At 45.3% G+C, this 14,032-nt stretch overlaps 1 protein-coding gene across 13 annotated transcripts in view; it reads left to right on the top strand.

Annotated features, from left to right (window-relative positions):
- LOC129846204 (liprin-alpha-1-like) overlaps positions 1-14,032 on the top strand; it is a 53,401-nt gene that overhangs the window by 33,181 nt on the left and 6,188 nt on the right. For 8 of the 13 annotated variants that reach the window (XM_055914197.1, XM_055914203.1, XM_055914196.1 and 5 more), the window contains 4 exons: positions 8,517-8,598; positions 10,348-10,548; positions 11,547-11,609; positions 13,620-13,646. In XM_055914197.1, coding sequence (XP_055770172.1) covers positions 8,517-8,598; positions 10,348-10,548; positions 11,547-11,609; positions 13,620-13,646 — 373 coding nt within the window. The remainder of the gene's footprint in view (positions 1-8,516; positions 8,599-10,347; positions 10,549-11,546; positions 11,610-13,619; positions 13,647-14,032) is intronic. The other 5 variants (XM_055914207.1, XM_055914206.1, XM_055914205.1 and 2 more) reach the window with 2 other exon arrangements.

The following is a 14,032-nucleotide window of genomic DNA, read 5'->3' as shown; positions in this document are numbered from 1 at the left end:
AGTAGATATTAATGGAGTGGTAGCTAGACTGGTTCCATCTAGTTAACAGTAGATAGTACTAGTGGTAGCTAGACTGGTTCCATCTAGTTAACAGTAGATAGTACTAGTGGCAGCTAGACTGGTCCCATCTAGTTAACAGTAGATAGTACTAGTGGTAGCTAGACTGGTTCCATCTAGTTAACAGTAGACAGTACTAGTGGCAGCTAGACTGGTTCCATCTAGTTAACAGTAGATAGTACTAGTGGTAGCTAGACTGGTTCCATCTAGTTAACAGTAGATAGTACTAGTGGCAGCTAGACTGGTTCCATCTAGTTAACAGTAGATAGTACTAGTGGTAGCTAGACTGGTTCCATCTAGTTAACAGTAGATAGTACTAGTGGTAGCTAGACTGGTCCCATCTAGTTAACAGTACTAGTGGTAGCTAGACTGGTTCCATCTAGTTAACAGTAGATAGTACTAGTGGTAGCTAGACTGGTTCCATCTAGTTAACAGTAGATAGTACTAGTGGTAGCTAGACTGGTTCCATCTAGTTAACAGTAGATAGTACTAGTGGCAGCTAGACTGGTTCCATCTAGTTAACAGTAGATAGTACTAGTGGTAGCTAGACTGGTTCCATCTAGTTAACAGTAGATAGTACTAGTGGTAGCTAGACTGGTTCCATCTAGTTAACAGTAGATAGTACTAGTGGTAGCTAGACTGGTTCCATCTAGTTAACAGTAGATAGTACTAGTGGTAGCTAGACTGGTTCCATCTAGTTAACAGTAGATAGTACTAGTGGTAGCTAGACTGGTTCCATCTAGTTAACAGTAGATAGTACTAGTGGTAGCTACACTGGTTCCATCTAGTTAACAGTAGATAGTACTAGTGGTAGCTACACTGGTTCCATCTAGTTAACAGTACTAGTGGTAGCTAGACTGGTTCCATCTAGTTAACAGTAGATAGTACTAGTGGCAGCTAGACTGGTTCCATCTAGTTAACAGTAGATAGTACTAGTGGCAGCTAGACTGGTTCCATCTAGTTAACAGTAGATAGTACTAGTGGTAGCTAGACTGGTTCCATCTAGTTAACAGTAGATAGTACTAGTGGTAGCTAGACTGGTTCCATCTAGTTAACAGTAGATATTAATGGAGTGGTAGCTAGACTGGTTCCATCTAGTTAACAGTAGATAGTACTAGTGGCAGCTAGACTGGTTCCATCTAGTTAACAGTAGATAGTACTAGTGGTAGCTAGACTGGTTCCATCTAGTTAACAGTAGATATTAATGGAGTGGTAGCTAGACTGGTTCCATCTAGTTAACAGTAGATAGTACTAGTGGCAGCTAGACTGGTTCCATCTAGTTAACAGTAGATAGTACTAGTGGTAGCTAGACTGGTCCCATCTAGTTAACAGTACTAGTGGTAGCTAGACTGGTTCCATCTAGTTAACAGTAGATAGTACTAGTGGTAGCTAGACTGGTTCCATCTAGTTAACAGTAGATAGTACTAGTGGTAGCTAGACTGGTTCCATCTAGTTAACAGTAGATAGTACTAGTGGTAGCTAGACTGGTTCCATCTAGTTAACAGTAGATAGTACTAGTGGTAGCTAGACTGGTTCCATCTAGTTAACAGTAGATAGTACTAGTGGTAGCTAGACTGGTTCCATCTAGTTAACAGTAGATAGTACTAGTGGTAGCTAGACTGGTTCCATCTAGTTAACAGTAGATAGTACTAGTGGTAGCTAGACTGGTTCCATCTAGTTAACAGTAGATAGTACTAGTGGTAGCTAGACTGGTTCCATCTAGTTAACAGTAGATAGTACTAGTGGTAGCTAGACTGGTCCCATCTAGTTAACTGTACTAGTGGTAGCTAGACTGGTTCCATCTAGTTAACAGTAGATAGTACTAGTGGCAGCTAGACTGGTTCCATCTAGTTAACAGTAGATAGTACTAGTGGTAGCTAGACTGGTTCCATCTAGTTAACAGTAGATAGTACTACTGGCAGCTAGACTGGTTCCATCTAGTTAACAGTAGATAGTACTAGTGGTAGCTAGACTGGTTCCATCTAGTTAACAGTACATAGTACTAGTGGTAGCTAGACTGGTTCCATCTAGTTAACAGTACATAGTACTAGTGGTAGCTAGACTGGTTCCATCTAGTTAACATTACTAGTGGTAGCTAGACTGGTTCCATCTAGTTAACAGTAGATAGTACTAGTGGTAGCTAGACTGGTTCCATCTAGTTAACAGTAGATAGTACTAGTGGCAGCTAGACTGGTTCCATCTAGTTAACAGTAGATAGTACTAGTGGTAGCTAGACTGGTTCCATCTAGTTAACAGTAGATAGTACTAGTGGTAGCTAGACTGGTTCCATCTAGTTAACAGTAGATATTAATGGAGTGGTAGCTAGACTGGTTCCATCTAGTTAACAGTAGATAGTACTAGTGGTAGCTAGACTGGTTCCATCTAGTTAACAGTAGATAGTACTAGTGGCAGCTAGACTGGTTCCATCTAGTTAACAGTAGATATTAATGGAGTGGCAGCTAGACTGGTTCCATCTAGTAAACAGTAGATAGTACTAGTGGTAGCTAGACTGGTTCCATCTAGTTAACAGTAGATAGTACTAGTGGTAGCTAGACTGGTTCCATCTAGTTAACAGTAGATAGTACTAGTGGCAGCTAGACTGGTTCCATCTAGTTAACAGTAGATATTAATGGAGTGGTAGCTAGACTGGTTCCATCTAGTTAACAGTAGATAGTACTAGTGGTAGCTAGACTGGTTCCATCTAGTTAACAGTAGATTGTACTAGTGGCAGCTAGACTGGTCCCATCTAGTTAACAGTAGATAGTACTAGTGGTAGCTAGACTGGTTCCATCTAGTTAACAGTAGACAGTACTAGTGGCAGCTAGACTGGTTCCATCTAGTTAACAGTAGATAGTACTAGTGGTAGCTAGACTGGTTCCATCTAGTTAACAGTAGATAGTACTAGTGGTAGCTAGACTGGTTCCATCTAGTTAACAGTAGATAGTACTAGTGGCAGCTAGACTGGTTCCATCTAGTTAACAGTACTAGTGGTAGCTAGACTGGTTCCATCTAGTTAACAGTAGATAGTACTAGTGGTAGCTAGACTGGTCCCATCTAGTTAACAGTACTAGTGGTAGCTAGACTGGTTCCATCTAGTTAACAGTAGATATTAATGGAGTGGTAGCTAGACTGGTTCCATCTAGTTAACAGTAGATAGTACTAGTGGCAGCTAGACTGGTTCCATCTAGTTAACAGTAGATAGTACTAGTGGTAGCTAGACTGGTTCCATCTAGTTAACAGTAGATATTAATGGAGTGGTAGCTAGACTGGTTCCATCTAGTTAACAGTAGATAGTACTAGTGGCAGCTAGACTGGTTCCATCTAGTTAACAGTAGATAGTACTAGTGGTAGCTAGACTGGTTCCATCTAGTTAACAGTAGATAGTACTAGTGGTAGCTAGACTGGTTCCATCTAGTTAACAGTAGATAGACTGGTTCCATCTAGTTAACCGTAGATAGTACTAGTGGTAGCTAGACTGGTTCCATCTAGTTAACAGTAGATAGTACTAGTAGCTAGACTGGTTCCATCTAGTTAACAGTTGATAGTACTAGTGGTAGCTAGACTGGTTCCATCTAGTTAACAGTAGATAGTACTAGTGTTAGCTAGACTGGTTCCATCTAGTTAACAGTAGATAGTACTAGTGGTAGCTAGACTGGTTCCATCTAGTTAACAGTGGATAGTACTAGTGGTAGCTAGACTGGTTCCATCTAGTTAACAGTAGATATTAATGGAGTGGTAGCTAGACTGGTTCCATCTAGTTAACAGTAGATAGTACTAGTGGCAGCTAGACTGGTTCCATCTAGTTAACAGTAGATAGTACTAGTGGTAGCTAGACTGGTCCCATCTAGTTAACAGTACTAGTGGTAGCTAGACTGGTTCCATCTAGTTAACAGTAGATAGTACTAGTGGTAGCTAGACTGGTTCCATCTAGTTAACAGTAGATAGGACTAGTGGTAGCTAGACTGGTTCCATCTAGTTAACAGTAGATAGTACTAGTGGTAGCTAGACTGGTTCCATCTAGTTAACAGTAGATAGTACTAGTGGTAGCTAGACTGGTTCCATCTAGTTAACAGTAGATAGTACTAGTGGTAGCTAGACTGGTTCCATCTAGTTAACAGTAGATAGTACTAGTGGTAGCTAGACTGGTTCCATCTAGTTAACAGTAGATAGTACTAGTGGTAGCTAGACTGGTTCCATCTAGTTAACAGTAGATAGTACTAGTGGTAGCTAGACTGGTCCCATCTAGTTAACTGTACTAGTGGTAGCTAGACTGGTTCCATCTAGTTAACAGTAGATAGTACTAGTGGCAGCTAGACTGGTTCCATCTAGTTAACAGTAGATAGTACTAGTGGTAGCTAGACTGGTTCCATCTAGTTAACAGTAGATAGTACTAGTGGCAGCTAGACTGGTTCCATCTAGTTAACAGTAGATAGTACTAGTGGTAGCTAGACTGGTTCCATCTAGTTAACAGTACATAGTACTAGTGGTAGCTAGACTGGTTCCATCTAGTTAACAGTACATAGTACTAGTGGTAGCTAGACTGGTTCCATCTAGTTAACAGTACTAGTGGTAGCTAGACTGGTTCCATCTAGTTAACAGTAGATAGTACTAGTGGTAGCTAGACTGGTTAGATCTAGTTAACAGTAGATAGTACTAGTAGCAGCTAGACTGGTTCCATCTAGTTAACAGTAGATAGTACTAGTGGTAGCTAGACTGGTTCCATCTAGTTAACAGTAGATAGTACTAGTAGCAGCTAGACTGGTTCCATCTAGTTAACAGTAGATAGTACTAGTGGTAGCTAGACTGGTTCCATCTAGTTAACAGTAGATAGTACTAGTGGTAGCTAGACTGGTTCCATCTAGTTAACAGTAGATAGTACTAGTGGTAGCTAGACTGGTTCCATCTTAACAGTAGATAGTACTAGTGGTAGCTAGACTGGTTCCATCTAGTTAACAGTAGATAGTACTAGTGGTAGCTAGACTGGTTCCATCTAGTTAACAGTAGATAGTACTAGTGGTAGCTAGACTGGTTCCATCTTAACAGTAGATAGTACTAGTGGTAGCTAGACTGGTTCCATCTAGTTAACAGTAGATAGTACTAGTGGTAGCTAGACTGGTTCCATCTAGTTAACAGTACTAGTGGTAGCTAGACTGGTTCCATCTAGTTAACAGTAGATAGTACTAGTGGTAGCTAGACTGGTTCCATCTAGTTAACAGTAGATAGTACTAGTGGTAGCTAGACTGGTTCCATCTTAACAGTAGATAGTACTAGTGGTAGCTAGACTGGTTCCATCTAGTTAACAGTAGATAGTACTAGTGGTAGCTAGACTGGTTCCATCTAGTTAACAGTAGATAGTACTAGTGGTAGCTAGACTGGTTCCATCTAGTTATCTTCTCTAGGGTACATGAGACGGAAGCATTCCACCTCTTCAACAGCCAGTGAAACTGCAGGGCGCCAAATTCAAATACAGAAATACTCATTATAACAATTCAGAAAACAAAACATATTTTATATTGGTTTAAATATTAACTTCTTTTGAATCCAACCACGGTGTCAGATTTAAAAAATGCTTTACAGCGAAAGCATACCTTACGATTATTTGAGAACATAGCCCAGCAGACAAATCATTACAAACAGTAACCAGCCAAGTAGAAGAGTTACACAAGTCAGAAATAGAGATAGAATTAATCCCTTACCTTTGATGATCTTCATATGGTTGCACTCCGCAGACATTCATTTACTCAATAAATGTTCCTTTTGTTCGATAAAGTCTCTTTATATCCAAAAACCTCCGTTTTGTTCGCGCATTTTCTTCAGTATTCCACAGGTTCAAACGCAGTCAAAACAGGCAGGTAAAAAATCTAAATTATATCCATAAAGTTCATAGAAACATGTCAAACGATGTTTATATTCAATCCTCAGGTTGTTTTTAGCCTAAATAATCGATAATATTTCAACCGGACAATAACGTCGTCAATATAAAAGGTAAACAAGAAAGGCACTCTCTCGGTCGTGCGCATGAAAAAGCTCTGTGACACTTTAGGGCCCACTCATTCAGACTGCTCTTACTTCCTCATTTTTCAGAATACAAGCCTGAAACAATTTCTAAAGACTGTTGACATCTAGTGGAAGGCATATGAACTGCAATTTGAGTCCTAAGTCAATGGATACTGTAATGGCATTGAATAGAAAACTACAAAACCAACAAAAATAACTACTTCCTGAATGGATTTTTCTCAGGTCTACGCTGTTATACTCACAGACACTATTTTAACAGTTTTGGAAACTTTAGAGTGTTTTCTATCCAAATCTACCAGTTATATGCATATCATATCTTCTGGGCCCGAGTAGCAGGCAGTTTAATTTGGGCATGCTTTTCATCCAAAATTCCGAATGCTGCCCCCTACCCTAGAGAAGTTAACAGTAGATAGTACTAGTGGTAGCTAGACTGGTTCCATCTAGTTAACAGTAGATAGTACTAGTGGTAGCTAGACTTGTTCCGTCTAGTTAACAGTAGATAGACTGGTTCCATCTAGTCCCCGCCCCCGCCCGTCCCGTCCACACAAACTCGATCTCCCATCATACAATTCACTGCAACTCCTCAGCCACACTGCCAGGATGTGATTTTCCAAGGGCCAGTTTCCCAGACTCCTATTAATGAATGCTTGTTAGTCCAGGGGTAGACTCTATCTGTGTCCGGGAAACCAGCCCTATGCGTTTGTACAGCTTCATGCTTCTAGTTCAGGTTGATATGATGCAGTGTGTCAGCCAGGCTTCCATTTCACATTCATTCATTTTTCTGAACTAATGTCCCCCTTTTTTCTTTAAGTAATCAAGGAGTGACTTGATCATAGCTGTATAACTTTCAAATAATATATAAAGGCGGTTGAATTAGTTTTGTGTTTTTAAGCGATCATTTAATGACACTTTTGATCGATCTACGTTAGTTTGATACAGTCAAAGCTTGGTTCTCATTGGCCATCGCCACCAGGAGTCCAAGCTTGGTTCTCAATGGCCATCGCCACCAGGAGTCCAAGCTTGGTTCTTATTGGCCATCGCCACCAGGAGTCCAAGCTTGGTTCTCACTGGCCATCGCCACCAGGAGTCCAAGCTTGGTTCTCATTGGCCATCGCCACCAGGAGTCCAAGCTTGGTTCTCATTGGCCATCGCCACCAGGAGTCCAAGCTTGGTTCTCATTGGCCATCGCCACCAGGAGTCCAAGCTTGGTTCTCATTGGCCATCGCCACCAGGAGCTCTCCTATGCCTAGTTTGTTATTTGTAATTGGCTTCAGTTCTTTTTATTTAGTTGATTCTGACTCTTATTTCATCCCTCTCTCATTCCATCTGTAGTCCAAAGACAGGGTGAGTCATCTCCCTCATGTTGCTTGTTGCTTTGCCCTCTTTTCCTCCAAACAATTGGCTTCATGCTGCCCTCCCCAGCTCTCCTCAGATCTGATGTGTTTTCCTCACTGCTATACCTACAGTACCATCTCAACTAACAGGAATGTGTCTACCTGCCGTTTTTACAAAGCTTTCTCTGAGCCTCTTCCGGTGTTAACTAAAGTAACCCTGAACTTATCAGGGTTGGTGTCAATTCAGAAAGTAAACTCAATTCCAAAATGTCCTAATTTGAAAGCATGGTAGAGAATTGGAATTTCAGTGTACTTCCTGAATTCAAATTTTTTTTTGTCACGTGTTTCGTAAACATGAGACTAACAGGTGTAGACTAACAACCCTGGAAGTTACCACTAAGACACTGAGTCAGTCTTGCCAGGTTTCTGGTCAGATACTAGTGGGATCTTTCCACTGCTAACAGGTTATTGCAATGCTGCTATTAGAATGAAATAGTGGAGGGCGCCATCTTGTGGAACAAAATATTACACCAAAAAATAGACCAACATACTATCTGAAGGTTTTTTCCATATATTTTGTTGCATGTATTCTGTCCTCTACTGACTGTTGTCTTATGGATGCATTCTAACTAACACACGTTTTCCCCTAGTATTGAACCGTTGTGAGAACTCCATTTCCCATGATGCCCTTAGTCTGTTGGCCACAAAGATACTGGTTATGTAACAGTGGCTTGGCATAAAGGTGGTCTCCTTCTTGACTCAAGGAACAGGAGTCTTCCACCAAATGTCTTAATTTAAATGGGACTCCTGCCAAGCTTTGAAGTGGTCACCAGCCTTTAAACTTCTGTCCTGTTTACCTGGCCAGAATGTTCTGGAAATTATCTGGGGTTGCTCTTTCTCTCTCCCTCTCCCTCGCTCTCTCTAGGTCTGACCTGCCGCAGGGTTAAAATCCTCAGCTTTCTCTCTGTTTTACCTCGGCATGTATACAACAGTGTGTGTGTGAGAGGTACTGTGTTTTCATGGTGTGCTGGTTGGGGTGTGTGTGTATATGGTGAAACGGGCTCTCTCTCTGTGTGTCTCTCTCTCTAACCATGTGTGTTGTTTTAGGCATGAGTTGCTGGAGGAGGCTCGCAGGCAGAGTCTTCCCTTCGCCCAGTGGGATGGCCCTACTGTAGTGGTCTGGCTGGAGGTGAGACACCCTCACACACTCTCATATGTACACACACACACACAACAAAAACAATCATGTGCACATACATTCAAAACACAAAAATAACCCAATCCTGTCCTCTTTCTCCTGTCCCCTCTCTGCCCTCCGCTGCCACCTCTGTCCCCTCCCCTGCCATCCTCTGTCCTCTCTCTGTCCCCTCCCCTGCCATCCTCTGTCCCCTCCCCTGCCATCCTCTGTCCCCTCCCCTGCCATCCTCTGTCCCCTCCCCTGCCATCCTCTGTCCCCTCCCCTGCCATCCTCTGTCCCCTCCCCTGCCATCCTCTGTCCCCTCCCCTGCCATCCTCTGTCCCCTCCCCTGCCATCCTCTGTCCCCTCCCCTGCCATCCTCTGTCCCCTCCCCTGCCATCCTCTGTCCTCTCTCTGTCCCCTCCCCTGCCATCCTCTGTCCCCTCCCCTGCCATCCTCTGTCCCCTCCCCTGCCATCCTCTGTCCTCTCTCTGTCCCCTCCCCTGCCATCCTCTGTCCCCTCCCCTGCCATCCTCTGTCCCCTCCCCTGCCATCCTTTGTCCCCTCCTCTGCCATCCTCTGTCCCCTCCCCTGCCATCCTCTGTCCCCTCCCCTGCCATCCTCTGTCCCCTCCCCTGCCATCCTCTGTCCCCTCCCCTGCCATCCTCTGCCATCCTCTGTCCCCTCCCCTGCCATCCTCTGTCCCCTCCCCTGCCATCCTCTGACACCTTTGTCCCCTCCCCTGCCATCCTCTGCCACCTTTGTCCCCTCCCCTGCCATCCTCTGTCCCCTCCCCTGCCATCCTCTGTCCCCTCCCCTGCCATCCTCTGTCCCCTCCCCTGCCATCCTCTGTCCCCTCCCCTGCCATCCTCTGTCCCCTCCCCTGCCATCCTCTGTCCCCTCCCCTGCCATCCTCTGTCCCCTCCCCTGCCATCCTCTGTCCCCTCCCCTGCCATCCTCTGTCCCCTCCCCTGCCATCCTCTGTCCCCTCCCCTGCCATCCTCTGTCCCCTCCCCTGCCATCCTCTGTCCCCTCCCCTGCCATCCTCTGTCCCCTCCCCTGCCATCCTCTGTCCCCTCCCCTGCCATCCTCTGTCCCCCCCCCTGCCATCCTCTGTCCCCTCCCCTGCCATCCTCTGTCCCCTCCCCTGCCATCCTCTGTCCCCTTCCCTGCCATCCTCTGTCCCCTCCCCTGCCATCCTCTGTCCCCTCCCCTGCCATCCTCTGTCCCCTCCCCTGCCATCCTCTGTCCCCTCCCCTGCCATCCTCTGTCCCCTCCCCTGCCATCCTCTGTCCCCTCCCCTGCCATCCTCTGTCCCCCCCCCCCCTGCCATCCTCTGTCCCCCCCCCTGACATCCTCTGTCCCCTCCCCTGCCATCCTCTGTCCCCTCCCCTGCCATCCTCTGTCCCCTCCCCTGCCATCCTCTGTCCCCTCCCCTGCCACCTCTGTTCCCTCTCTGTCCTCTCTCTGCCACCTCTGTTCCCTCTCTGTCCTCTCTCTACCACCTCTGTTCCCTCTCTGTCCTCTCTCTGCCACCTCTGTTCCCTCTCTGTCCTCTCTCTGCCACCTCTGTTCCCTCTCTGTCCTCTCTCTGCCACCTCTGTTCCCTCTCTGTCCTCTCTCTGCCACCCCTGTTCCCTCTCTGTCCTCTCTCTGCCACCCCTGTTCCCTCTCTGTCCTCTCTCTGCCACCTCTGTTCCCTCTCTGTCCTCTCTCTGCCACCTCTGTTCCCTCTCTGTCCTCTCTCTGCCACCTCTGTAGCTGTGGGTGGGTATGCCAGCCTGGTACGTGGCGGCGTGTCGTGCCAATGTGAAGAGCGGTGCCATCATGTCTGCCCTGTCGGACACAGAGATTCAGAGGGAGATTGGCATCAGTAACCCCCTCCACCGCCTCAAACTGAGACTGGCCATCCAGGAGATCATGTCTCTCACCTCCCCCTCTGCCCCCCCGACCTCCAGAACCGTAAGAGAGAGACACACACACACACACACACACACACACACACACACACACACGACAACACACACTAACACACGTGACGCGTACACACACCAAAGATACTGGTAGCTCCAAAATGAAGACCGTCCAAAGAAGTCCAGTGCAGCCGTGGACCCTGGAGGACCCTGCCCTCTTCTTCCTCTCTTCACCACCTGATTGGAGCATGCTACTGTCACTCCTCTAACCAGCTAATAGTGTTTCTCACTGTAACCTTTCCACCAATCAGAGTTCACGGAGCATCACTCACTCACAAGGACTGCCCTGATTGGGGCCTCTCTCTCTCTCTCTCTCTCTCTCTCTCTCTCTCTCTCTCTCTCTCTCTGTCTCTGTCTCTGTCTCTGTCTCTGTCTCTGTCTCTGTCTCTCTGTCTCTTTCTCTCTCTCTCTCTCTGTCTCTCTCTGTCTCTTTCTCTCTCTCTGAATCATGTGATAATAACAATGCTGTTTGGTCTTCTTATTTTCCCTCCTCCCTCTCCTCTCCCTCCTCCTCCCCCTCCTCCTCCCTCTTCTTAAAATAAACATTTCCTCACACCCTCTCTTCACTCTCCTCTCTCTCTTCACTCTCCTCCTCCCTCTCCTCTCCCTCCTGCCTCTCTTCACTCTCCTCCTCCCTCCTCCCTCTCTTCACTCCTCTCCTCTCCCTCCTCCCTCTCTTCACTCCTCTCCTCTCCCTCCTCCTCCCTCTGTTCTTAATATAAACAAATCCTCACACCCTCTCCTCCCTCTCTTCACTCTCCTCCTCCCTCTCCTCTCCCTTCTCCTCCCTTTCCTCTCCCTCCCTCTCCTCTCCCTTCTCCTCCCTCTCTTCACTCTCCTCCTCCCTCTGTTCTTAATATAAACAAATCCTCACACCCTCTCCCTTCTCCTCCCTCTCTTCATCCTCCTCCTCCCTCTCCTCTCCCTCCTACTTTTTCTCTCACACGCTTGCATCACTGGTGACTCTTGGGGTTGTCACATGATCAGTCCACGGGGAACGTGTGGGTCACACACGAAGAGTTGGAGTGCCTTGCGGCCACGCCCTCCACGGTTAGTCTCCCCAAGCCATTGGGCAGTCACTGGCGCAGGCGACTGGTAGTGATCTGGTTGGTAGTTGGGTGTTACTCCCTGTGTCTACTTTTCTCACGGTCCTGTTTGTCCATGTCTGTATCTTGGTTTGGGCTTTTGGTGTCAGTACTTGTGTTTTTTGTGTGTCTGTCAGTTTGGTTGAAGGCTAAGTTCAGCACATACTTAGCTTTTGAACAGAAATGACTGGTTAACATTAGATTTGTCTTGTCTTTATGTACAGTGCCTTGCAAAAGTATTCATCCCCCTTGGCGTTTTTCCAAATTTGTTGCATTTCAACCTGTAATTTAAATAGATTTTTATTTGGCTTTCATGTAATGGACATAAACAAAATAGTCCAAATTGGTGAAGTGAAATGAAAAAAATAACATGTTTCAATTTTTTTTCTGTTTAATTAAACGGTGGTGCAAGGAGCTCTCCAAACAGGTCAGGGACAAAGTTGTGGAGAAGTACAGATCAGGGTTCGGCTATAAAAAAATATCAGAAACTTTGAACATCCCACGGAGCACCATTAAATCCATTATTAAAAAAAATGGAAAGGATATGGCACCACAACAAACCTGCCAAGAGAGGGCCGCCCACCAAAACTCACAGGCCAGGCAAGGAGGGCATTAATCAGAGAGGCAACAAAGAGACCAAAGATAACCCTGAAGGAGCTGCAAAGCTCCACAGCGGAGATTGGAGTAGCTGTCCATAGCACCACTTTAAGCCGTACACTGCACAGAGCTGGGCTTTACGGAGGAGTGGCCAGAAAAAAGCTATTGCTTAAAGAATAAAATAAGCAAACATGTTTGGTGTTCGCCAAAAGTGGCAGACTCCCAAAACATATGGAAGAAGGTACTCTGGTCAGATGAGACTAAAATTTAGCCTTTTGGCCATCAAGGAAAATGCTGTCTGGCGCAAACCCTACACCTCATCACCCCGAGAGCACCATCCCCACAGTGAAGCATGGTGGTGGCAGCATGCTGTGGGGATGTTTTTCATCAGCAGGGACTGGGAAACTGGTCAGAATGGAAGGAATGATTGATGGCGCTAAATACAGGGAAATTCTTGAGGGAAACCTGTTTGTCTTCCAGAGATTTCAGCCTGGAACAGAGGTTCACCTTCCAGCAGGACAATGACCCTAAGCATACTGCTAAAGCAACACTCAAGTGGTTTAAGGGGAAACATTTAAATGTCTTGGAATGGCCTAGTCAAAGCCCAGACCTCAATCCAATTGAGGATCTGTATGACTTAAAGATTGCTGTACACCAGCGGAACCCATCCAACTTGAAGGAGATGAAGCAGTTTTGCCTTGAACAATGGGCAAAAATCCCAGTGGCTAGATGTGCCAAGCTTATAGAGACATACCCCATGAGACTTGCAGCTGTAATTGCTGCAAAAGATGGCTCTACAAAGTGTTGACTTTGGGGTGGTGAATAGTTATGCACGCTCAAGTTTTCAGGTTTTTTTTTTGTCTTATTTCTTGTTTGTTTCACAAGAAAAAATATTTTGCATCTTCAAAGTGGTGTGCATGTTATGTAAATCAAATGATATAAACCCCCAAAAAATCAATTTTAATTCCAGGTTGTAAGGCAACAAAGTAGGAAAAATGCCAAAGGGGTGAATATTTTCGCAAGCCACTGTACGTCAAGTTATAAAACTGTATTTCATTTAAACACTTTTGCTCAATGCTATATTTACAGTCCTGTTTCAACCTGGGATTTACAAATACATGTGGTACAATGGATGCTTCAACAGGTCAAATAGCGGTATTAGATATTAAAATGAATTCTAGATCAATCCCAGGTTCATTGAGAACAGGATGCTAATGTAGCCTAAAGCATGAGCTGTTGGTTGCATGTCCAGTTTCTAGTTGAGTTGCCTTAACATTAACACTGGTTAAGTAGCATGTTGATGTTGAGCTGCCGACCCCACAGTCACTAACTCTAACCTGCTTCTCTTCTCTCACCATGCTAACCATGCTAACAACAGGAGGATGACGAGGGCAGCTGGGCCCAGGTTTGCACACCCCTGTCTGTCTCTTTTCTCTGGCTGTGGTAGACGACGAGGACATGTCACCTTATTTCAGTTGGACAGTTTAGCTCTTACGTTGGACAGATGATTGTTTGACTATTTCTAAATGGTTTCAGTTGGACAGATGGTTGTTTGACTATTTCTAAATGGTTTCAGTTGGACAGATGGTTGTTTGACTATTTCTAAATGGTTTCAGTTGGACAGATGTTTGTTTGACTATTTCTAAATGGTTTCAGTAGGACAGATGGTTGTTTGACTATTTCTAAATGGTTTCAGTAGGACAGATGGTTGTTTGACTATTTCTAAATGGTTTCAGTTGGACAGATGGTTGTTTGACTATTTCTAAATGGTTTCAGTAGGACAGATGGTTG

Source organism: Salvelinus fontinalis, unplaced genomic scaffold (genome assembly GCF_029448725.1).
Source record: "Salvelinus fontinalis isolate EN_2023a unplaced genomic scaffold, ASM2944872v1 scaffold_0477, whole genome shotgun sequence".
NCBI classification, from domain to species: Eukaryota; Metazoa; Chordata; class Actinopteri; order Salmoniformes; family Salmonidae; genus Salvelinus; species Salvelinus fontinalis.
Note: the sequence above shows the minus strand (reverse complement) of the source record. Positions and strands in the feature narration are given on the sequence as shown.